The following is a 26499-nucleotide window of genomic DNA, read 5'->3' as shown; positions in this document are numbered from 1 at the left end:
ATGAAAGAATTAGGAAAAAGATGCTCAAATGAACTCCTTCCTATTCATCTAATAACTAACTTAGACTGTTCTAATCCTTTCTCTCTCCTAACCAAAAATCTCAGTCACAGTTTTGTAGTAGTTATACCACAGAAGTAGGAAAGGGAGAATACCTGCCACTCCTTTGCCCTAAAATAAAATTTTATTCTGTTTTCCTCTAGTCTTTTACTGTCAGATTACTTGAGTGTAATTTCTGGCTACCCCACTTACTATGTGTACTGAGGGCAAGTTACTCAGCTTCTCAGGCTTGATTTCCTCATGTGTGTAATGAAGATAATCATTCTTACCCCCATTGAACTGTTCTGAAAATTAAATTAGATAACAAAATAGCTGACATATAGGTACTGAATACATATTAGCTATATTCCTTAATGGTAGCTCTTTATTCCTTTTTTTTTTTTTCTAAATCTGTCCCTTTGATGCCTGTTAGAACCCCTCTTTAAGGAAGGTAGAGGCAATGCAGTTGGATACTGGAGCACGTCAAATCTCTACTTAGGAGAAACACCAGGAGAGATAAAGGTTTATCTGAGCTGTTTGGAACAAATCAACTATTAGTTGCATAAGCACCTTAGTTACACAGATGGCTTTAAAAATTAAGAAGCCAATTAACCCTACCTCTTCTGCCTTTCTTTTTCAAATTCACATATTATACAACTTAAAGATAGAAAAATTATCAATTTCATGTTTTCTTTCCACAGTAGAATCTGGGTAGTATTGGAAAGAGTTACAAATTTGAAAGCCTAGTCTTTTGACTGATGATATTGTAAGTTCTAGTAGACATTAAGGCTTTTCTCTTCCATCTTCATTTTAATGTAATTGTCTACTTGGCCTTTCTATCTAGGATCTTAATTGATTCTATTTAATTTTATTTTTGAGATTCATTGCATTTCGTATGTAGTAATTCCTGATGATTCTTTTTTATTTCTGTGGTGTCTGTTATTACATTTTCTTTTTCATCTCTAATTTCATTGATTTGGGTCTTTTCCCTCCTTTTTATGCTTAGTAGGGCCAATGGTGTGTCAATTTTGTTTATTTTTTCAAAAAACCAGCTTTTCGTTTCACTGATCTTTTCTATTTTTTTGTTTCAATTTAGTTGATTTCTTCTCTAATTTGAATTATTTGTTTTCCCCTACTAGTTTTCAGTTTGATTTGCTGTTGTCTTTCTAGGTCCTTGTGATGCATTGATATCATTTATTTGGTGCCTTTCCAATTTCTTGTAGGCACCAATTGCTATAAACTTCCCTCTTAACACTGCTTTTGCTGTATACCATGTTATGATATGTTGTATTGTCTCATTCGTTTCCAGAAATTTTTTAAATTTCTCTTTTGATTTCTTATATGACTCACTATTCATTCAGGAGAACTTTGTTCAGTCTCCATATGTTTACATGTGTTTTAGAGATTCTTGAGTTGTTGATGTCCAGCTTCATTCCATTGTGGTATGAGAAGATGCATGATATGATTTCGATTTTTTTTGAATTTGTTGAGACTTGCTTCATGACCTAGCATGTGTTCTATCCTAGAGAAAGTTCCATGCACTGGTGAGAAGAATGTGTATTTTCAATCTGTAGGATGAAAAGTTATGTAGGTATCTGTTAGATGCATTTGATCTATAGTGTCAATTAACTCTGTTGTTTCCTTGCTGATTTTCTGTCTGATTGATCTGTCCATTACTAGAAGTGGAGTATTGAAGTCCCCCATTACTATTCTATTGGATTCTGTGTCTCCCTTTAGATCCATTAACTTTTTTTTTTTTTTTTTTTTTTTGGACAAGCAGAGTGGACAGTGAGAGAGAGAGAGACAGAGAGAAAGGTCTTCCTTTTGCCATTGGTTCACCCTCCAATGGCCGCCACGGCCGGTGTGCTGTGGCCAGCACACCGTGCTGATCCGATGGCAGGAGCCAGGTACTTATCCTGGTCTCCCATGGGGTGCAGGGCCCAAGTACTTGGGCCATCCTCCACTGCACTCCTGGGCCACAGCAGAGAGCTGGCCTGGAAGAGGGGCAACCGGGACAGAATCCGGCGCCCCAACCGGGACTAGAACCCAGTGTGCCAGCGCCGCAAGGCGGAGGATTAGCCTAGTGAGCCGCGGCGCTGGCCAGATCCATTAACATTTTTTAAATATCCAGATGCCCTTTAATTAGGTGCAGATATACTTATAATACTCTTTTCTTCCTGTTGAATTGATCCCTTAATCATTACATAGTGCCCTTCTTTGTCTCTTTTAACAGTTTTTGTGTTAAAGTCTGTTTTGTCTGATATTAGAATGGCTACACCAGCTCTTTTTTGGTTTCTGTTAGCGTGGAATATCTTTTTCCATCCTTTCACTTTCCATCTGCATGCATCTTTGTTGGTGTGTTTCTTGTAGGCAGCAAATAGATGGGTTTTTGTTTTTTAATCCATTCAGCCAGTGTGTATCTTTTAAATGGATTGTTGAGTCCATTCATATTCAGGGTGACTATTGATAAGTAATGACTTGACCCTACCATTTTTCCAGACGTATTCCTATTGTTTACTTTGGATTTCCTGTGTACTTTTACTGGGAGATTTTCTGCCTTCACTTCCTTTCATAGTGATGACCCTGTTTTATATTTCTGTGTATAACACATGCTTAAGCATCTTTTGTAAGACTGGACAAATGGTAACAAATTCTTTCAATTTCTGTTTGTTATGTTATAGGGTCTTTATTTCACCTTCATTCATAAATGAGAGCTTTGCAGGGTACAGTATTCTGGGTTGACAGTATATTTATTTTAAGACTTGGGCTATATCTCACCATTCTCTCCTATCCTAAAGGGTTTCCAGTGAGAAGTCAGCTGTGAGTCTAATTGGAGATCCTCTGAAAGTGATCTGGTATTTCTCTTGTGCCAATTTTAGAATTTTTTCTTTATGTTTTACTATGGAGAGTTTGACTACAATGTGTCATGGTGAGGCTCTTTTCTGGTCATATCTATTAGGAGTTCCATGTGCTTTCTGTACTTGGACATCCCTTTCTCCAAATTAGGGAAGTTTTCTGTAATTATTTCATTAAAAACACCTTCTAATTCATTCTCTTGGTCCATGCCTTCAGGAACTCCTAAGACCTGGATGTTGGCTTGTTTGATAGTATCCCATAAATCTGTGACACTATTTTTTAGTTTTCTTATTTCTTCTTTTTTTGTTGTGTGTGTGTGTGTGTGTGTGTGTGTGTGTGTGTTTTTCGTCTGACTTGGAGGAGCCAAGACTCGAACCAGCACCCATATGAGGCCAACACTGCAAGCGGCAGCTTTGCCTGCTATGCCACAGCATTGGCCCCACTTTCAAATAGTTTTGATGTTCTTGATTAATGAGGTGATCTGCAGTTAGAACCAGAGATGAAGTAAGAACTCAGAAAATGTTGAATGAAGAATAAGGAAAGACATTCTGAAAATTTAGAATTCTGTTAACTCTTGTGGAATAATAAGAGTTATGTAACTAACAAATTTTATAGTTAATTATTTGTAAGTATTTGTAAAGGACATTTTAAAATAATTGTGTCTGATTTTTGTTAGAGATATTAGAATGCTAGATACATTAAGCAATCTAATGCTTGCACTTACTGACTTCACTCTGCCAGTTGTGAAATGAAGGGGAATTTTTATGGTATTGATATTATTTTCTCTGATTATTTTAGGTATTATTTTAGTGCATGACTTAACAAATAAGAAGTCATCCCAAAACTTGTATCGTTGGTCACTGGAAGCTCTCAACAGGGATTTGGTACCAACTGGAGTCTTAGTGACAAATGGGTAAGACCAGAATTACTTTATAATTGGTTTGAAATGTTATAGCAATCACAGGAATTTATTCTCCAAAATAATACTTTGCAAGTGTTTGATTTGCAAATATTTTCTCCCATTATATAGCTTATCATTTCATTCTCTTAACAATGTCTGTAACAATGCAATAGTTTTCATTTTGATGAGGTCTTCTAATTTCTCTATTTTTCTCATATGGATTGTGATGTCATTATCATGTCTAAGAACTCTCTGCCTAATCCAGCATCCATACACATTTTGTCTTCCACAAATTTATAGTTTTAGGTTTATAATTAGATATTTGACCTAAAGTTAGTTTTGTATGAGATGTAAGATTTTGGCTGACATTAACGTTTGCCTGTGAATGTCCAATTGTTCCAACAGTATTTGTTGAAAAGTTTATCCTTTCTCAACTGAATTGCTTTCTCTCCTTTGCCAAAAAATAGTTGAATATATTTGTATGGGTCTATTTCTGGATTCTAATTCTGTTCCATGCTATGTGTCCATCCTTTCACCAATACTTCACTGCCATTATAGTTGCATGATAGTATTAAAATTAGGCAGTGTAGTTCCTTTCACTTTGTTCTTCTACAACATTGCTTAATTGTTCCATAAAAATTTGAGGATCAACTTGTCTAAATCAACAAAAACTCTACTTGGATTTTGATTGAAATTGCATCAAATTCGTAGGTCAAATCAGGGAAAATTGACACTTATTGTGTGGTATCTTCTAATTCATGAACACAATATGTCTCTCCATTTCATTTAGATCCTCTTAGATTTCTTTTATAAGTATCAGCATAGTTTTATGCATACAAATCCTATATATTTTTAGAAGTTTATACCAAAGTACATATTTTAAAGCTATTATGAATGATATTTTTTAAATACCAGCTTCAAATTGTTCATTGCTAGTAGTATAAAGTAATAAAGTTGATTTTGAGTACCAATCTTGAATCCTGTGACCAGAATATTGTAGTAGAATCCTTAGGATGTTCCACTAAGACAGGTTTATTTCCTTCTTTTCAATCTGTGTGCCTGTAGTCTTACTTCTTGACTTATTGTACTAACTATGACTTCTAGTGTGGTACTAAATAGGATTGATGGAATTAAACATCTTGTTCCTGATGTAGGCTTCTGTTGATATCATTTATCATTTGAAGAAGAAATTCTCCTTCTATCCCTAAGGTACTGCTAGCTTTGTCATGCATGTTAAGTTTTATGAGAAGGCCGGCGCCGCGGCTCACTAGGCTAATCCTCCGCCTAGCGGCGCCGGTACACCGGGTTCTAGTCCCGGTCGGGGCGCCGGATTCTGTCCCGGTTGCCCCTCTTCCAGGCCAGCCCTCTGCTGTGGCCAGGGAGTGCAGTGGAGGATGGCCCAGGTGCTTGGGCCCTGCACCCCATGGGAGACCAGGAAAAGCACCTGGCTCCTGGCTCCTGCCACCGGATCGGCGCGGTGCGCCGGCCGCAGCGCGCCTGCCGCGGCGGCCATTGGAGGGTGAACCAACGGCAAAGGAAGACCTTTCTCTCTGTCTCTCTCTCTCACTGTCCACTCTGCCTGTCAAAAAAATAAAAAAAATAAAAAATAAAAAATAAAAAAAAATAAAAAAAAAGAAGTTTTATGAGAAGTTTTTTCTGTATCAATTGATATGGACATGTGGATTTCTTCTTTAGACTGTTAGTGCGGTGGATTAGATTGATTGATTTTAAAATATAAAACCAGCCTTCTATTTCTTGGCCATGTTTTATTATTCATTTATATTTTTCGGGATTTGATTTGCTAATATTTTCTTGAGAATTTTTGGCATGTTCATGAAGGTTACAGGACTGCAGATTTTGTCCTTCTAATGTCATTGATTGGTTTTGGTGTGAGGATGATATTGGTCTCATAGAATAAATGGGAAATATCACTTCCTCATCTATTTTCTTGAAGAGATTGTATATTTGTTGTTACTTCTTCCTTGAATGCTTGGTAGAATTTACCAGTGAGGCCCTTGGAGACTTAAGATTTCTTATTTTAAAGGTATTTATTACAAATTCAGTTTCATATTAGTAGTAACTGTAAGAGTATTCAAGTTGTCTGTTTCATTTTGAGTCAGCTTTGGTAGTCTATTTTTTGAGGAATTTCATTTAAGTTATTGAATTTATGTGACTAGAGTTGTTTATAGTATTTGTGTTTTAACCTTTAATATCTACATAGTCTGTAGTGATAATACCATTTTTCATTCCTGATTTTTGGTAATTTTTGTCCTCTCTGCTTTTTGATCAGACTTGCTGGAGGTTTACTAATTTAATGGGTCTTTTCCAAAAAAGCTTTAGTTTCTTAAATTTTTCTCTGTTGTTTTTCTGTATACAATTTAATAGATTTCTGCTCTTGTTTCCTTCCTTTTTACATTGCGTTTACTTTGTTCTCTTTATGGTTTTGTAAGATACAATCTTAGATTAATAGCTGGAGACCTTTCCTCTTTGCTAATGTAAGCATTTAGTGCTATCAAATTCCCCTTCTAAAACTGCTTAAGCTGCATCCCACAAGTTTTTGTTTTATTTTCAAATTAATTTAGCTCAAAATACTTTCTAATATTCCTTGATATTTCCTCATAGACTATTTAGAAATATGTTGCTTAGTTTTCAAGTATTCAGAGATTTTCCTTTTACCTTCTGTTGATTTCTAGTTTAGTGTCATTATGACCCAAGAACATATTTTGTGTGATTTCAGTTTTTTTTTATATTTGTATGCCACCAAATGATTGATATGGGACTGAGTGTTGGTCTCTGTTGACTAAGTTCTCAACATCTTTGGTATACTAATTAGGATCAGATGCATGCATGCACAATTTTGAGAATGACTCCGGGGGTTCATGAACTGCTTTATGGAGATGCCTTCTCAAACTCCACCCTCTTTACAATCTCCTCAAAACTTTGCAGTTTGCTGAGCCCTCATTGTTCGTCCTCTGGATCAATAAAACAAAAAGCTGGGGGTTTAGTTACCTTCCGCATCATGTGCTTGTGCAACTGTGCCCATGTCCAGGGTGAAAATGAAAAGAATACAATGAAAAGAATACTCATAAAAGCAATTAGAGTTGGCCCCACCCTCTTGGAATTACAACTCCGCCAATCAGAAAGATTTCCCTTTCTCTGTAATTCCTTAGCATTCCTTTTTTATTACAGCATCTTCTACCATCATGAAATTGCCCGAAGATTGGCTTTTGAGAAAAGGATTAATATACTGAATTTTCATACTGTCTCCAATCAGTCAGAATCCCCTTGCCTTGCTCCTTAAATCAGAACTATCAAACTTCTTCTACAGTTCTCTGCCTACACAATGACCACTTTTGGGTTTGAAGCTACATTGCATTCTGAAAGGTGATATGGAAGGAAAACAAAATCATAAACTCACTGTTGGTTCAATGATACTTAAATTCTGGTCTTCTTCCTTAGTGGGCCTGCTACTGTTTAGCCTGCTTCATACTTTCTGTCCAGGTTTTATGGTTGCATTCACTGGGAAAGACAGTGTAGAGTTTCCTACTTCCATCTCATTGAGTACAGAACCCCATCTCCCATTTTTTAACTGAAGAAAGTCTTTTGAGGATTTTTATTTTCTATGTGGAGGTCTGATTGTTTTGTGAAACCTAAATGTAGTGTAAGTTTGACTGTGTACATCTGTATTCCTGATGACCTCCAAAAGAATAAACATAACTAAATTAAAAGCTTTATTTCAAAATCAAATAGATATTTCCTATTTCGTATCTCAATTCCTTTTGTCATTGATATCTTCATCAGTCTAGCTTTTGTATAACTGTTTTCTAATGAAATTATTACTGCTCAAGGACTTTATTTGTAAATTTAGGGTTGAGACAATGTATTCATATCAGAAAGATATATGCATTGGTGTCGAGGAATTTAAGGTGGCAATAGCAATTAAAGTTACAATCACATTTTGACCAAGCAGCTTAATTTTGATCTATAAATGAATCTACAAATGTATTAAGCAACATTAATGCATCAGTGCTTCATCGACATCATTTGTAACAGCAAGATTTGAAACAATCCTAATGTCCACCAATAGAAGATTCATTAAATAAATAGCAGTATGTCCATATACTAAAGTTCTAGTCAACATTTGCAAAATAATCAAGTAGACCTCCATGTATTAAAAAAGATCTATTGTTAGGTTTAAAAAGTCAAGGTGCAAAGATTATGTATCATATACCTCCTATTGTGTAAAAAAGGAGAGAAATAAGAACATATACTTATATAAAGATCAGTGGAAGAATAAATAAACTTTAAAAAGTTACCTATAGGAGGCCAACGAAAATGGGTGTAGGGATAAGGGTAGAAACAAGACTGCTTATGTCAGGTTAAGTTTTGAACCATATAAAAAGATCTAACTAAGTTGTATGTGTTTTTCACCTAATATAATTTTTAAATTTTCATTGCACAAAATTTCAAACATATACAAATATAAAGAATAGAAAATGAATCCACATATACTTGTCACTTGATTTCAACAACTGTCAACATATGGCTATTCTTGCTTCTTCTGTACCCATCCCACTCTGCATCTTCCTCTACCTTGAACTAGATTATTTTGAGGCAAATGTTAGAAAATTACTTCATATATCATGCATACTTTAATATGTAACCTTAAAAGATAAGGATGTTTAAAACATAGCCAATATATAATTATCACACCTAAAATGGAACAATAATCCTTTAATAAGTAAATATTATTTTAATTTCCTCAGTTGATTCATAAATATTACAATTGATTTTTCTAAAACAGTATTTAAGTTGCAGGTTCCACTTCCTTTTTTTTTTTTTTTTTTTTGTCATAGTTTATTTGTGGGAAAAGATGGCTTGCCTTGTACAGTTTCTTGTATTCTAGATTTTCCTCAATATATCTCTATAGTGTCTCTTAAACTTGGTTCCTGATTCCTACATCTTCTCTAAAGCAGAAGTTAAATATAATGGGCTTGAAAGTTGCAGGGGTTTTTGTTTTTCCAAAAATAGGGCTGTACATAAAATAGGATACTTAGTTGTCTATGTCTTTGTGATATTAAAGACTTATCAACTTTATCCATCCACGATAAAGCTGTCTCATCAGCTTTTCACTTAATGGTTAAAAAATTTCAAGATCACATTTCAAGTTGGATGTAAGATGTTATGAAAGAAAGGAAACCATAAGCTAAAAAGATGTATGCATTATATATGTTAATGTGTAATTGTACAACTCTGTGACAGACATGTGTTGTATCAAAGATGATGTTTAGAGGTATATATGCAGTGTTTTTCATGTGAGACAGAATTAGTGAGTGTAGGAGAAAGTAACTGTCCTAAAGGAAGATACTCTTAAAACCTTATTCTCAGATCAATCAAATTTCAGTTTTGGATCATGTCTCCTAAATCAATGTTGATATTGGTAAGAAAAATCAAAGGCCTTGAACTCCTGCTATTATTGGGTTTGATGAATTAAATGAAGTGTTAATACTTCAATGATATAGATTACATAGTTCAAAACAGTTGTGTTTCAGTCCTGAACAGTAGCTGAGTCTCTGTAAGATATAAAGATTATAGTGCAAGGTATAAAGATTTAGTAACTTTTGCCCCCTACCTCAATTCAGCTTACTCAAAAAGAAAGAAAAGTAGTGTCAAAGAAAGAAAAATAGACATGCTTGACTGGGTTGTATTGACTGGATTTTGCAGTATTGATTTAGTGTCATAAATTGGGCAAAATTGTATTTAATATGTGTGATAAATTCAGCTTATAACATTTCAGAAATTCAAATTATTCTAAATCTGAAGAAAATTTAAATTAATTTAACAACAATGGGTTTTATGTTCCTTGCAGTAATGAAAACTATTATTTACATCACCAGTCTATCCTTTGGGTATAGAAAAGAGGATTCTAGTGGTTAGTGATCCAAGGCCACTAACCCCAAATAATTCTTACTGCCTATCCTCTGCCTTCCTTGGCTCTTGTGTCATTGCAAGTAATTGTTTCTACTAAATTATTTCCTTTTACCATTCATTTTGCATTTCAGCAGTTTCAATTTCCAATTGTTTAATCCATCTGTCCCCAGGTGGTAGTATCATCTATATTCGATGTGTTCTAGTTTTCAGCTTCCCTAGTTCTTATTTTCCTGAAATGATATGTTCTTTATTATTCATAGTCACAAGTGTGTATGGGAGATATAGAGCTTAGGTATACCGCCAAAAGGTACCCAGAAGCTTGCTGTTTTCCCCTCTGGCAAAAGGTTTGAGTGTCATCTGTACTCCTGGTTTTTCTCTGAGTGGTTTAAATCTATTTTCTGCTTTTACACTGAAAAATTTCTGAGCTGTTAGTGTTAGTTGACAGGGCTTTGAGGGAAGTCAAGTCAATTATCATTTTTTGGTGGGTACACAGTTGTTCAAGTAGTCTATTATAAAGACAGTAATAGTAACAGTTCCACAAGTAATAGGGTGGGGCAGACTTGTGACACAGCAGTTAAAATGCCCCTTGGAACATCTGCATCTCAAATCACAGAGTCTAGGTTTGAGTCCTGGCTCCAGTTCCAATCCAACTTTCTGCCCATATATACCCTGGAAGGTTCAAGTACTTGGATCCCTGTTAATCCATGTCGGAGAATCGGATGAAATTCTAGCTTCCTGGCTTTTGCCTGCCTGGCCCAACATAAGCTGTTGCATCATTTGGGAAGTGAATCAGTGGCTGTTCCTCTTTCAAATAAATAAAAATAAAAATGAATTAAACTTTAAAAAATGAAAAATAAAGGCACAGTGAAGCAAATTTTGAGTTTTAGATGAATGGTTGGAACATGATAGATGGTGAGAATAGATTAACAAATGAACAAATAGAAGTCAGTTAATTATCAGTACAATAGTATAGTATAGTTGCACTTATGTATTACACATCTATATGGTAAATGTAAATTCTGTTCACTTCATTATTATTTATCACAGGGATTATGACCAGGAACAGTTTGCTGATAACCAAATCCCACTGTTGGTAATAGGAACTAAACTGGACCAGATTCATGAAACCAAGCGCCATGAAGTTTTAACTAGGACTGCTTTCCTGGCTGAGGATTTCATTGCAGAGGAGATAAATTTGGTGTGTATTTTAACTAATGGGTGTTTGTATTATTATCTGGTAACAGCAAAACCAAAGACGTGTTCCAGTCATGTATTCTAGTGAAAGAAATATATGCTTAAAGTCAGATTATTTGGGTTCTAGTCCAAAATGTAATCAAGATTGCAATCAACTTAGCTAGATAATCAGATGGGCATAGTCTTTGAATTTGTAATATGTTGGAACGTTAAAGCCTTATTCTATAAATAATGTAAGTCATGGGCTTTTTCTTTTTTTATTTTTTAAAGAAAGCTTTTATTTAATGAACACAAATTTCATAGGTACAGCTTTAGGGATATAGCGGTTATTCCCACCCTCCCACCCCCATTCCCATCCCACCTCCTACTCCCTCTCCCATCCCATTCTTCATTAAGATTCATTTTTTAATTAACTTTATATACAGAAGACCGACTCTATACTAAGTAAAGATTTCCACAATTTGCACCCACACAGACACACAAAGTATAAAGTACTGTTTGAAAACAAGATTTATAGTTCGGCCGGTGCCGCGGCTCACTAGGCTAATCCTCCGCCTTGCGGCGCCGGCACACTGGGTTCTAGTCCGGTCGGGGCACCAGATTCTGTCCCGGTTGCCCCTCTTCCAGGCCAGCTCTCTGCTGTGGCCAGGGAGTGCAGTGGAGGATGGCCCAAGTACTTGGGCCCTGCACCCCATGGGAGACCAGGAGAAGCACCTGGCTCCTGCCATCGGATCAGCGTGGTGCGCCGGCCGCAGCGCGCCAGCCGCGGCGGCCATTGGAGGGTGAACCAACGGCAAAAGGAAGACCTTTCTCTCTGTCTCTCTCTCTCACTGTCCACTCTGCCTGTCAAAAAAAAAAAAAAAAAAAGATTTACAGTTAATTCTCATTAACAACTCCTTAAGAACAGAGGTCCTAAATGGAGAGTAAGTACATAGTGATTCCTGTTGTTGGTTTAACAATTGACACTCTTATTTATGATGTCATTGATCACCCGAGGCTCTTGTCATGAGCTGCCAAGGCTATGGAAGCCTTTTGAGGCCACAAACTGCTTCAGGGCCATAAGCAAAGTGGAAGTTCTCTCCTCCCTTCAGAGAAAAATATATCCTTCTTTGATGGCCCATTCTTTCCACTGAGATCTCATTCACAGAGATCTTTCATGCAGATCGTTTTTTGCCAGTGTCTTGGCTTTCTATGTCTGAAAGCCATGGGCTTTTCAGCCAGGTCCAAATGCCTTAAGGGCTGATTCTGAAGTCAGAGTGCTATTTAGGGCGTGTGTCATTCTATGAGTCTGCTGTGGGGACTGCTTCTCATGTTTTAATATTCTCTCCTTTTTAATTCTATCTGTTGTTATTACCAGACACTTGTACTTATTTATGTGATCCCTTTGATACTTAATCCTATCTATATGATCAATTACACACTTAATATGATCACTTTAACATGTAAGGTAGCATTAGTACCTTAAGAAGACTTCTTAAAGTCACAACAAAAGTAATTAAACTGATTAAGGTGACACTATACCTTGATGATTCTTACTTTTAAGAAACGTCTTTGGGCTGGTACTGTGGCTTGGTGTGTAGGGCTGCTGCTTGCAGTGCCAGCATCCCAGGAGGGTGCCTATTTGAGTTGCAGCTACTCTACTTCTGGTCCTGCTCCCTGCTGATGTGCCTGGGAGGGTGGTGAAGGATGGCCCGGGTCCTTGAGCCCCTGTGCCCACTTGGAGACCTGGAGGAGGCTCCTGGCTCCTGGCTCTGGACTGGCACAGCTCCAGCCATTGCAGCCATTTGGGGGTTGAGCCAGCAGACGGAGGATATCTGTCTCTGTCTCTGTCTCTGTCTCTGTCTCTGCCTCTTTGTGGTTCTGCCTTTCCAATATATAGGTAAATCTTTAAAAAAAAAAAAAAAAAAAAAAACAAACAAAAGAAAAGGAAAGGAAACCTCTTAGCTTTTATAAAATTTACCTTATAGCAACTAAACAGAAATATGAGAAAATTACAAACTGTTAACCAGGAATGCTTCTTAAGGCCTCATTTATATAAATGTATGTATGTATAAAAGATTACATTCCTTCCTGAGATAGCTAGTTCAGTTAGAACTGGATGCTAAAGAGGCTAAGAAACAGTACTCGTATGAGTCAGTTTGCATTACCCAAGAAAGAATGTTGGTCAGCAGCTTCTGTCATGACTGTGTGTCATTATTCACAAGCAGGATTTCTGGGACATATTGTGCTGTCATTTCAGTTATGCAGCGGTGGTGACATTTTAATAATATTAATGGCCAACATTTACACTAGTGTTAGTATATTCCAACCACTTTTCTAATGCATTCATAACTATCTCAAACACATCTTTACACCAAGCCTATAAGGCAGGTACAACTTCCGCACTTTGAAGTTGAAGACAAAAAGCAGAGAGAGGTAACCAGAACAGAGTTACACAGGTAACATTCTGACTCCAGAGTCTGTGCTCTGTAGTTAAGCCTGTTTTCCATTTAATTATCCTTCTTACTCACATGTAGGATTTTGGAGCTGAGAGAACTCTTAGAAATTTTCTGGACTAACAGTAACCCAATCCCAACAGCACAATTATATTACCAGCAATAACTGTGAAAATTTTTAAATAACTATCCCACAGCTGGAGATTTTTATTCATAATGTCTGGCAGGAGTACCAGGACTCTATAATTTTAACAAATAATTCAGGTGATTCTAATGCCCTTACTTTGTGACTCAACATTTCTGAAAACTGCTTGGTTCCATCCCACCTCTACTCCCTGGTAGCTGAGTCAGCTTGTGCCTACCATTCTATTGTTTTTCACATTGTGTTTTACAATGAAAGGGCCTTATTTTTCTTAGCTACCACCATGGAATATTCAGTATAAATAACCCAGGTAATAAACACTGGACCATGTAAAGCCTCAAATTGAAATGTAAAGCCTCAACTGGCATAGGAGTTAAGATGCCACTTGGAATGTGCACATACCAGCCGGCGCCGCGGCTCACTAGGCTAATCCTCCGCCCAGTGGCGCCGGCACACCGGGTTCTAGTCCCGGTCGGGGCGCCGGATTCTGGCCCGGTTGCCCCTCTTCCAGGCCAGCTCTCTGCTGTGGCCAGGGAGTGCAGTGGAGGATGGCCCAGGTGTTTGGGCCCTGCACCCCATGGGAGACCAGGAAAAGCACCTGGCTCCTGGCTCCTGCCATCGAATCGGCGCGGTGCGCTGGCCGCAGCGCGCCGGCCACGGCAGCCATTGGAGGGTGAACCAACGGCAAAGGAAGACCTTTCTCTCTGTCTCTCTCTCTCACTGTCCACTCTGCCTGTCAAAAAAAATTAAAAAAAAGAAAAAAGGAATGTGCACATACCATACTGGAGTTTCTAGGTTCAAGTCTTGGCTCTGCTTCTGAGTCCAACTTCCTGCTCATGTGCTTCCTGGTAGGCAGCAGGTGACAGCTCAAGTACTTGGGAACCTGCCACCCACTTGAGAGACCTGGATTGAATTTTTGGGCTTCTGGATTCAGCCTGGCCCAGCCCCTGGCTGATGTGGACATTTGGAGAGTGAACCAGTAGTTAGAATATGTCTATCTGTCTGTTTCTTTCTTTCTCTGCCCATCTTTCAAATAAGTAAACAGATTTCACAAAAATTTTTAAACTAGTATAACAGTATTAGTGTTAGCATCAGTTACTCTTGAGTTTACTAATAGCTATAGGAAAGTAAGAATCTAACCATTGTATCAAATGGAGAATCAAAGTTACTTTCTACTTAAATACATGCAAACTGTGTAAATTATAAATATTTAGAAGAGCACTTGTTTTTTAAACTCTTATTAGGCTTGTTATATCTAATATAAGTTTGTCTCGACTATTTCTCTATGCCCATATTAAAGCATCTTCCCTAGTTAATAATCCTTTCTAAGGTTCAGACAAGCTGTTTAGAGCTACTGATTTCCAGGCTTTGCCCTGAGCCATGATCAATGACAGATGGCTCTCTGGGCTCTTAAATTTTCTTTTTAAAATCATCTGGTTCTCTAAGCTGGTCAAGTTAAAATTGTACAGCCCTTGAATTAAGTTTCAGGGAGCTTTTATTTGCTGTTTGATTTAGTTTATTATTTAGTATTCTATTTAGATCATCTTAGGAATCTTTGACATTCTGATGATCAATATCTAATCAGTATCCGTTTTGTAAAACATAACTAATGCATGTGTAAGGTTTTCCTCCTATATGCCTCAATTACTGTAGAAATGCACTCAAACATTATTTTAAATACAGCAGCATACACAATGATGTTTCTATGTTTTAAATCCTTATATGAAATTAATTATCCTTTAACCTGAAAATTCAATCTGACAACTTTTTCTTAGAATGAAAACAGAACTAATATTCCAGGACCTACTATGTGTCAAACATGCATAATCTTGTTTAATTTTCACAAAAATATTATGGGATAAATATTGTTACCCCCAGTTCTCTAATAAGTAAGCCCACTTTAAAAGTATAGTAACCTAACCAGAATCTAGAAATGCTGAGCTAGATGTTTGGATTCAGAGCTTACTGATGTCAAAGACCCTTGTTTTTTCTAGTACCCTGGGATCTTTGAAAGATTTGTTGTCTCTTTTTTGTGGCTTTGGAAAATATATTATAGTTTCTGGCCAGAATTTAAAATGAGAGCCTTGAAATGTCAGATATGGATGAGAAACGCTAAATTCATTGGAAAAGAGTCATATCTTAGGTGTCAATGAGGAAAAAAAATCAAAGTATACTCTTATCTCTTGAGGTGGCAAGTGCATGGTGACAAGCTAAGATAATGCCACACTGGAATTCTGGGAAAAAAATAGTAAGCTTCTCAAGGTCTTTATAAGTTATTGTAATGTCACAAGTGATTATAATGTTCTAAATTGTTTTATTGTTCAGGCCCTATTTTTCCCTATTTTAAATAATCCCATTAAGTAATAGTAATATATCTATTGTCTATTATGATCAAAAACTGTATATCTTTCATGCTTTGTACTACTCACATGAATTTCATAGTTCTTAATTACTTGAGCACTGGTGCTACAAAATGAAGTGTTTACTATTTTTAATGGCTCTATTTCTGTTTTCAGGATAAATGCAGGTAGACTACCTGACCAGTACCTTGGTTTCATTATTAGTACGCATTACCATTCCTATCATCCTTCATGAATTATCTGATGTTGAATACATTCATACAATATACTCTAAAATTGCTTCAGTGACAAAGAGTAAATGGCTTTATCTTCCTTTAGTACTTTCCTCTTTTATTTGTACATCATAATTTGAAAATAATTTGAATACTTTATGAGTTTTATGCCTAATATTTTACTCTTGAAGTGTGCAGTAGTAACAACTGTGATACACAAAGAGTTTATATTTGCTAACATTTATTTGTGGATCTTCTGTTTTATTCTCTAGGATTGCACAAATCCACGGTACTTAGCTGCAGGTTCTTCTAATGCTGTCAAGCTCAGTAGATTTTTTGATAAGGTAATGGCTTCAATTAAGTTATTTTTAAACTTAACATATATTATCAGAGTTTAAATTCTTTGTAGAATAATATGTCCTTTTATTTTTATGTCTGAAACTTCACTGCGTGAATAATACTTGTTTTGATCTCTCTTATCTATTGGTATAATTACTCAACACCTGCTGATGTATTTACTCTATGACCAGTGTTCTCTAACTAAAGGGTGAAAGCCACTGGATTTAAATGGGGTTTTTAAAAAGCTATCCCAATTTATGCCTTCCCATATTCCGGCTCTTTTTGTACCCGTTCACTTTCCCATTCCACCCCTACCAATAGGCAATAAACTAAGGAGATTCTGCCTAAAGCCTTGAGTTCTTTTGGCTTCTCCACCTAAATGGCACTATTGTTTTGTAAGGTTATGTCATCTTCTTATTTCCCCATCAGAAACCTTTGCATTCCCGTTGTTGACTCTTTGCTGGCACCATTTCATTGTCCTGAACTGGAATGAAAATGTAGTGACTCAGCATACTGGTAAATCAGAGCGCTGTTTGTCTTTCCCTCACAACGCCATAGGACTGCAATGCACACAGGAGTAACTAAGACTTAAGTTGTCGGCCCAATGGTGATACTGCATAGCAAAGTAAAATAGGATGTGTTACATCATGTATTACTGGAAAAGATTAATATCTGTATTACATTTATTTTTACATGCAATCTCCTGATAAAACCATTTCCTTCCTCTAGCTTTTTTATGAACCATTTTTCTGTTAACTATTTAGAGATCTAATATTTATTCCTTTTGTTCACTATATCAGCATAATAGAAGCCCTACTACTCTTTTGTGTTTAATATTAGACTACTATTAGTCCAAATTTGGTTTCATTACTTAACTTATTATTGGTATATGGCAAATAGGATCATTTATGCCCAAATATTGATTCCCTCAGTTCTTAGAGAAGTCAGAGATTGGGTAAATGGTAGACTCTTCTATTTGTCCCCATGTGCTGTACAAATATGAGCAATTTCTTTTTTTAACTTTTATTTAATGAATATAAATTTCCAAAGTACAGCTTATGGATTACAATGGCTCCCCCCCTCCATAACTTCCGTCCCACCTGCAAACCTCCCCTTTCCCACTCCCTCTTCCCTTCCATTCACATCAAGATTCATTTTCAATTCTCTTTATATATAGAAGATCAGTTTAGTATATATTAAGTAAAGATTTCAACAGTTTGCACCCACATAGAAACACAAAGTGAAAAATACTGTTTGAGTACTAGTTATAGCATTAAATCACAATGTACAGCACATTAAGGACAGAGATCCTACATGAGGAGTAAGTGCACAGTGACTCCTGTTGTTGACTTAACAAATTGACACTCTTGTTTATGGCATCAGTAATCACCCTAGGCTCTTGTCATGAGCTGCCAAGGCTATGGAAGCCTTTGGAGTTCACCAGCTCTGATCGTATTTAGACAAGGTCGTAGTCAGAGTGGAAGTTCTCTCCCCTTCAGAGAAAGGTACCTCCTTTGATGACCTGTTCTTTCCACTGGGATCTCACTCACGAAGATCTTTCATTTAGGTCATTTCTTTTTTTTGCCAGAGTGTCTTGGCTTTCCATGCCTGAAATACTCTCATTGGCTTTTCAGCCAGATCCACATGCCTTAAGGGCTGATTGTGAGGCCAGAGTGCTGTTTAGGACATCCGCCATTCTATGAGTCTGCTGTGTATCTTGCTTCCCATGTTGGATCATTCTCTCCCTTTTTTATTCTATCAGTTAGTATTTGCAGACACTACTCTTGTTTATGTGATCCCTTTGACTCTTAGTCCTATCATTATGCTCAATTGTGAACAGAAATTGATCACCAGGACTAGTGAGATGGCATTGGTACATGCCACCTTGATGGGATTGAATTGGAATCCCCTGGCACGTTTCTAACTCTACCATTTGGGGCAAGTCAGCTTGAGCATGTCCCAAATTGTACATCTCTTCCCTCTCTTATTCCCACTCTTATATTTAACAGGGATCACTTTTCAGTTAAGTTTCAACACTTGAGAATAACTGTGTATTAATTACAGAATTCAACCAATAGTATTAAGTAGAACAAACAAAAAAAATACTAAGAGGGATAACGTATTAAGTTGTTCATCAACAGTCAGGGCAAGGGCTGATCAAGTCAACGTTTCTCATAGTGTTCATTTCACTTTAACAGGTTTCCTTTTTGGTGCTCGGTTAGTTGTCACCAATCAGGGAGAACATATATTTGTCCCTTTGGGACTGGCTTATTTCACTCAGCATAATGTTTTCCAGATTCCTCCATTTTTGTTGCAAATGACCAGATTTCATTGTTTTTGACTGCTGTATAGTATTCTATAGAGTACATATCCCATAATTTCTTTATCCAGTCTACTGTTGATGGGCATTTAGGTTGATTCCAGGTCTTAGCTACTGTGAATTGAGCTGCAATAAACATTAGGGTGCAGACCGCTTTTTTGTTTCCCAATTTAATTTCCTTTGGGTAAATTCCAAGGAGTGGGGTGGCTGGGTTGAATGGTAGGGTTGTATTCAGGTTTCTGAGGAATCTCCAGACAGACTTCCATAGTGGCTTTACCAGTTTGCATTCCCACCAACAGTGGGTTAGTGTCCCTTTTTCCCCACATCCTTGCCAGCATCTGTTGTTGGTAGATTTCTTTTTTTTTTATTTTTTTTAACAAAACAATATTTATTTTATTTTTTTATTTAGTAAATATAAATTTCCATAGTACAGTTTATGGATTACAATGGCTTTCCCCCCTATAATTTCCCTCCCACTCGTAGATTTCTCACTGGGGTGAGGTGGAACCTCATTGTGGTATTGATTTGCATTTCCCTGATTGCTAGTGATCTTGAACATTTTTTCATGTGCCTGTTGGCCATTTGGATTTCCTCTTTTGAAAAATGTCTATTGAGGTCCTTGGCCCATCTCTTAAGTGGGTTGTTTGTTTTGTTGTTGTGGAGTTTCTTAATCTCTTTGTAGATACTGGTTATTAACCCTTTATCTGTTGCATAGTTTGCAAGTATTTTTTCCCATTCTGTCGGTTGCCTCTTCACTCTCCTGACTGTTTCTTTTGCAGTACAGAAACTTCTCAATTTGATGGAATCCCAGTAGGTAATTTTGGCTTTGACCGTCTGCACCTCCAGCGTCTTTTCCAGGAAGTCTTTGCCGGTGCCAATATCTTGCAGGGTTTCTCTAATGTTCTCTAATAATTTGATGGTGTCGGTCGTAGATTTAGGTCTTTAATCCACGTTGAGTGGATTTTTGTGTAAGGTGTAAGGTAGGGGTCTTGCTTCATGCTGCTTCAGGTGGAAATCCAGTTTTCTCAGCACCATTTATTGAATAGACTGTCCTTGCTCCAGGGATTGGTTTTAGATCCTTGATCAAATATAAGTTGGCTGTAGATGTTTGGATTGATTTCTGGTGTTTCTATTCTGTTCCATTGGTCTTTCCATCTGTTTCTGTACCAGTACCATGCTGTTTCAATTACAACTGCCCTGTAGTATGTCCTGAAATCTGGTATTGTGATGCCTCTGGCTTTGTTTTTGTTGTACAAGATTGCTTTAGCTATTCGAGGTCTCCTGTGTCTCCGTATGAATTTCAGCATCATTTTTTTTTTTCTAGATCTGAGAAGAATGTCTTTGGTATCTTGATTGGTATCGCATTGAATCTGTATATTGCTTTTGGGAGAATGGACGTTTTGATGATGTTGATTTTTCCAATCCATGAGCATGGAAGATTTTTCCATTTTTTGGTATCCTCTTCTATTTGTTTCTTTAAGATTTTGTAATTCTCATCGTAGAGATCTTTAATGTCCTTGGTTAAGTTTATTCCAAGGTATTTGATTGTTTTTGTAGCTATTATGAATGGGATTGATCTTAGCAGTTCTTTCTCAGCCATAGCATTGTCTGTGTATACAAAGGCTGTTGATTTTTGTGCATTGATTTTATACCCTGCTACTTTCCCAAACTCTTCTATGAGTTCCAATAGTCTCTTAGTAGAGTTCTTTGGATCCTCTAATTAAAGAATCATATCGTCTGCAAGAGGGATAGTTTGACTTCTTCCATCCCAACTTGTATCCCTTTAATTTCTTTTTCTTGCCTGATGGCTCTGGCTAAAACTTCCAGAACTGTGTTGAATAGCAGTGGTGAGAGTGGGCATCCCTGTCTGGTACCAGATTTCAGTGGAAATGCTTCCAGCTTTTCCCCATTCAATAGGATGTTGGCCATGGGTTTTCATAAATTAAATATGAGCAATTTATAAATGTTCCATAACATGACAAACATTGGAAAGCACTGCAAGGAACCTAGATTTCTCTTCACATTGTTTTCAGACTTAAAATGTAAGAGGAAGTGCTAGTGAAGATGTGGAGAAATGGAATCTTTGCACTCTGTTAGTGGGAATATAAATTAGTACAGCCTTTGTGGAAAACAGTGTAGACTTTCCTCAAAAAATGAAAATAGTATGCCCATATAATCTAGCAATCCTATTGCTGGTATTTTGGGTAGATACATACAAAGGATATAAATCAATCTATCAAAGATACAGCTGTACTCCCATATTTATTGCAGCACTGTTCATAACAACTAAGAAATGAAAACAGGCTAAGTGTCCATCAACTGATGAGTGGATAAAGAAAATATACCTATACACAATGAAATATTATTCAGCCATAAAAAAGGATGAAATCTTGTCATTTGTTACAACATAGATGAAACTGGGGGGTCGTTATGTTAAGTGAGAAAAGCAAGATATAGAGAGACAAATACTACATGATCTCACTCATACATAGAATCTAAAAAAGTTAATCTCATAGAACTTGAGAGTAAGAAGGTGGTTACCAGAGAATGGAGAGGATAGGGACATGGAAGAGGAAGAGATGGAGAAGGGTTGATTAATAGTACTGACTTATAATTAATAGAAAAAAGTTGTAGTGTCCCATACTATAGTAGGATTATACTGATAGATGACAAAAATGTATATTTTTTAAAAAATAGAAGAAAGGATTTTGAATGTTTTTATTATAAAGAAATAATAAATGAGTAAATGAGTTTACTGTGATTGGAACACTGCAGTTTATACATATATCAAATCAACATGTGGTATTTTATTGTGTACAGTGTATGTATCAGTTAAAAATGTAAAGATATATTTTGAACACAAGATGAAAATAAACAACTTCTGCTCAGTTTGGACCAGTGGCCCTCCACAGTGTATATGTGTGCGTGTTTGTGTGTAAAGAGTGCTTGATTTATTGATGTATTCTAAAGAGTAGCAGAAAGACAACAGAGAGAGAGGGAGAGAGATTTTCCATCTACTGGTTCACTCTGCATATGCCCACAACAGCCAGGGCTGAGCCAGGCCAAAGACAGGAACTGGGAACTCCATCCAGATCTCCCATGTGGATGGTAGGATCCTTAGTACTTGAGCAATCATCCGCTGCCTCCCAGGCACATTAGCAGGAAGCTAGATCAACAGAGGAACTGGTACTCCATCCTAGGCATTCCAGTAAGTGATGCAGGCATTCCAAGCAGCAGCTTAACCTGCTGCACTGCAACAGGTTATATACCCACAACAATATACCCACCGTATATTGTTCAAATTTCTTAACCATTTATTAACTGTGAAATTTAAAAAATAAGAAACGGTAAGTTATATCTTAGAAAAACAATGTGTTATAGACTAGCATAATCCGAGTTGTCAGGAAATTTTATTTTACAAACTCAGGAGCAATTTGGTGAGTTTTAAGAAGGGAACAAGATTTGGTAAGAGGACTGGTGTGTGGCACAGCAGATTAAGCCCCAACCTGTGACACTGGCATCCCTTATCAGAGCACTGGTTTGAGTCCCAGCTACTCTGCTTCTAATCCAGTTCCCTGATAATGCACCTGAGAAGGCAGAGGAGAATGGCTCAGGTACTTGGAGCCCTGCCACCCGTGTGGAAAACCAGAATGGACCAGCCTGGACCAGCCCCAGCTGTTGCAACCATTTGGGGAGTGAACCAGCAGATGCAATTTAAATCTCTCTCCCTGTTTCTCTGTCACTCTGCTTTTCAAGTAAATAAATCAATCTTTAAAAAAAAAAAAAAGAAAATATAAAAAATTGTTTAAATGATAAGATTTTCCTATTCTGCTGTGGAGACAGGAAAGGAAATCAGTCCCTTGTTGGTGTTTGTGGAGACAGCCGTTTCAAAATAGGTGCTAATTCGGAACTGGTTTTTCGTTTCTGGGACCAGTGAATGCAGTTTTGTCCTGGGTCTCTTGTGGCTAGAAGTAACCCAGACATGGTTTCTGAGATAGAAAGAATCTGGATGATTCGGTTCTCAGACCAGTGAGAGCTAGCAGGCCCAGCCTGGACAAATATGCTCTGCTCTCACTCAAAAGAACCCTAAGCTCCATAATTCCAGACTGAAACATCTCTTAGATGTCATCTCCAGCTATCCTGTATCCCTATATGATTACTTTTATTATCACAGCAGCTAAGGTAAAGAAAAAACACTGCCTGTCAACCATTGCAATCTCACATGTATTAGAATAAAAAATATATTTTAAAACGTTTTTCATCATTGAAAACATGCTGCTCTGAAATTCGATTACATTAAGACATACATTTGGAGGATTTTCTTTCATTGGTAGTGATAGATAAGTGCAGATATGTCTGTTGCTTTAACTTTTTTCTCCTCCTGATCAAATACAGATAATTCAAAACTAAAGGATGTAGACTAAGTTCAAAAAAGAAAGCTAATTGGCTGCTTTTGATGTTGTCTCATTTGTCTACATTAAGGGTGTACAAAATCCATCACTTTACTATTTGGGTGTAGTGGGTCACCACATTAAACCAACTCTTCTTCCAGGAAAACTGTATTATGACAATAACCAAATGCTTACTTATCTTCTGGGATTCTGTTAGGTACCTTTGGGAGGTGACCGCTAAACAACTTAAAGCCAGATTTGCTGCCATACTCTAAGAATTGAATGGGAACTTACGTCATTCTGTCATTGAGTTATTTTTGTTTATTCATTTTAAGATTTAATTATTATTTGAAAAGCAGAATGACAGGAAGGGGGAGAGAGAGAGGGAGAGAGAGAGACAGAGAGAGGTCTTCCATTCTCTGGTTCACTCCCCAAATCTCTGCAACAGCCAGGGCTGAGCCAGACCAAACCCTTGTTGGAGGCAGGAACCCAAATATTTGAGTCATTGATCACTGCCTCCCAGGCCCTCTAGCAGGAAGCTGGATGGGAAGCTCACAGTACCTGGGACTCAAACCAGGCACTCCAATATGGGATGCAGGAGTCCCAAGTTGCAGTTTAAAACCCTAGGTCTCAGTGCCCACCCCCATTTATTTTCTGATCTATCTATAATGTTTTTAATGTTTTTGTAATAAAGTAAGTCTTTATGGAAATACTACACAATCCTGGTCTCAGTAGCATCAAATTGTAACTCACTACGCTAAATGTCCACAGCTATTAAAAAAAAACCTATATATATATATAGAGAGAGAGAGAGAAATAAATACCTTTTATTCTCATTAGTAGTCATTACAGTTAACTGCTTTTTCCAAGTATGTGTGCTAAGCCCTCAAAATCTTTGTTTCTCACAGGTTATAGAGAAAAGATACTTTTTAAGAGAAAGTAATCAGGTTGGTATCTATTTTTTCTTGATAAAATGGGTTCTTAAATCTGGGGAGAAATGATTTCCAAATTTGTTTTCAGAAGGGTTCACATAAATTTGAGGAAAACCTTTTTTAGCCACAAGCAACGAATTTTCTTCTGTACTGTTCAACTCAAAAGATCAGAGTAAATGGGAAATAAGGGTCTGAGAAAGAGTAATTCAAAGGTAAGGTAACATTATGAAATAATAGAAGAAAATCATTTGCTTGAGCCTTCAAAGCTATATGTCCAGAGTCTGTCAAGATACAGATAATTCATATGCAGATTTAATAGTTGAGTATTTTTAAATTCATCTTGATCTTTTCCTATTTTTTTTTTAATTTATTTATTTGAGAGGCAGAGAGACATATAGAGAGGAAGAGCCAGGGAAAGAGAGAGATCTTCCATCCACTGGTTCATTCCCACAAATGTCCACAGTGGTTGGGGTTGAGCTGGGACTGAGATGGGGAGCTGTGATACAGTCCAGGTGTCACACGTGGTGGCATCAGTTATGTGAGCCATCACCATTGCCTCCCAGAGTCTGCATTGGCAAGAAGCGGGAGTCCAGAACTAGAGGCAGGAATCAAACCCAGGTAGTCCTATTTGGAAGGGGAGTGGCCTAATCACTAGGCTAAATGCATGCTCCCTAATTAGATGACACAATCTCATTTTATTAGCAGATGTTTTCCATTTTGGCAGAATTTCTTTTTATTATTTAATCTTCTGTGGTTTCTTGAGTAATACCCCAGAAAGCTGGTTCTTTAAGGAGCAACAGGCTGACATATAGAAAGGGGAAAACAAGGAAAAAGTTTTAAAGGGCTATTAGCATTTGAACTTTTCCTGCTTGAGATTTAATGTGATTATCTTTCTTGCCTACAGATTCCAGGCTTTCCTGATCGAAAAAGGTTTGGGGGAGGACCACTAAAGAACCTTCATTATGACTGAATTACACTTAGCCTCTGGAAGAGTGAGCAAGCAGTGGCCGTTTTTCACAGATTTCCTCTTGCTGTGTCAATTATTAACATTGCGGCCTTTTAATGAAATCATCTTAAAGTGCTACCCTTCAGCCTCACGCTGGAATGGAAAAATGAAAAGAAGTGACAGCATGGGAGGTCCAGTTCCCTCTGTTCCTCACCTTCCTGTCCCTGTTTATGGATTATGTATAAACCTTGTGGAAATATGAGATATTGTCAAAATGATGTAGTAAATGAGCAGTGTCAGAGTACTGCAGAGAAAATGTCCTCTTGCCTAGAATTGGAGGGTTTTTATGGCTCTGTAATTTCCCGACTTTCATTGCTGAAGGCTTAATTAAGTGCTTCAGAAATGTATCTCTATTGTTTTACCTTCTTGAGGGGAAAGGTTATGTTAACCAACCCTCAGCGGTCCACCCCAGTAATCTCTCATTTTCAAAGAAGCAAAGTGGTGTTATTTAATTGTCTCCACCCTCATCACACACCGGTGCCTAATAATAGCAACCCTTTCCTCCCTCTCCTCTCCTTTGCAAATAGCTTGGTGGCTGGGAGAGGTGGAAGAAGAGCTGGAGTTAAATATAAATACAGATTAATAATACATAGGGAGCAGCAGTCACAGCAAAGAAGAATCCTACGAGACATTGACAGCTCCTGCTCTCCTCAGGTTGCAGCTGTCTGCAGTCTCTTCCTGTTTTCTGGCGGGCAATAGGTAAGGTGAAATCCGAGCCCTGCACGAAGGCAGGAGGAGAGATTGACAGCCTCTTCAGTGCTTATGTTTGTGAAGGAAGAGGCAACTCCTGAAATGCCCCTTCACTATGCTCAGTAAACAGCATCATTCCTGTGTCAACAATGTATTTATGAAGAAAGGTAAAAAGTCCCACAGCAGCACATTTACAAGAACTATGAACTAGGATTCTTGGGTTTTATAATCACTCCAAAGCTTTTGGGGGGTAGAGAGAGAGATCATCATTACTTTTGTTAAAACTTGTGTTTTTCACTTGTTTAATTTTCGTTGCCCCAGTTCTTCCTTAGTGTATAAATCTGGTTTTAAAAAACTAATTTACTGCCTTCTTCGACACTTTATCACCCATACTGACTCTGGCCTTGTTGCAGATCTCAGCACTCCTGTTTTTGTTCTATATTAAAAATAATAATAATAATAATAAATACTCAGCTGCATTTCTTATTTTAAAACTAGGGGGAAACATTGAGTTCACATTGCATTCCATTTTCATGGAATTTTAGAAGTCCTCTGGAAATCAAGGTCTGCTGAAAGAGGATACTGAAATTAAAGTACTAGAGACTGCTTTAGAAAGGAAGCCTTAGGAACTTGGAAAAGGATGTTTAAATCACTTGTCATTAGACAATTCTCCAGTCTTTCTGTACATCCTTACTGACAAGACTTTGCCTTGGTTTCTTTTTCGACATACAAGAGAGCTATGAAAATCATGATT

General features: G+C 37.2%; 1 protein-coding gene across 2 annotated transcripts in view; it reads left to right on the top strand.

Annotated features, from left to right (window-relative positions):
* Positions 1 to 26212, top strand: part of RABL3 (RAB, member of RAS oncogene family like 3) — a 54531-nt gene extending 28319 nt beyond the window's left edge. Inside the window, exons 4-8 of one of the 2 annotated variants that reach the window (XM_002716648.5) lie at positions 3691 to 3805; positions 10772 to 10922; positions 16340 to 16411; positions 24026 to 24064; positions 24954 to 26212. In XM_002716648.5, the coding sequence (XP_002716694.5) occupies positions 3691 to 3805; positions 10772 to 10922; positions 16340 to 16411; positions 24026 to 24064; positions 24954 to 25019 (443 nt within the window). In that variant the 3' untranslated portion in view covers positions 25020 to 26212. Of the gene's footprint in view, positions 1 to 3690; positions 3806 to 10771; positions 10923 to 16339; positions 16412 to 16835; positions 21021 to 24025; positions 24065 to 24953 lie in introns of those variants that run through there. The other variant, XM_051859284.2, reaches the window with a different exon arrangement.
* Positions 26213 to 26499: the final 287 nt, after the last annotated feature.

This window comes from Oryctolagus cuniculus, chromosome 4 (genome assembly GCF_964237555.1).
Source record: "Oryctolagus cuniculus chromosome 4, mOryCun1.1, whole genome shotgun sequence".
Taxonomy (NCBI): Eukaryota; Metazoa; Chordata; class Mammalia; order Lagomorpha; family Leporidae; genus Oryctolagus; species Oryctolagus cuniculus.
This window is presented reverse-complemented; position numbering and strand designations above follow the sequence as displayed.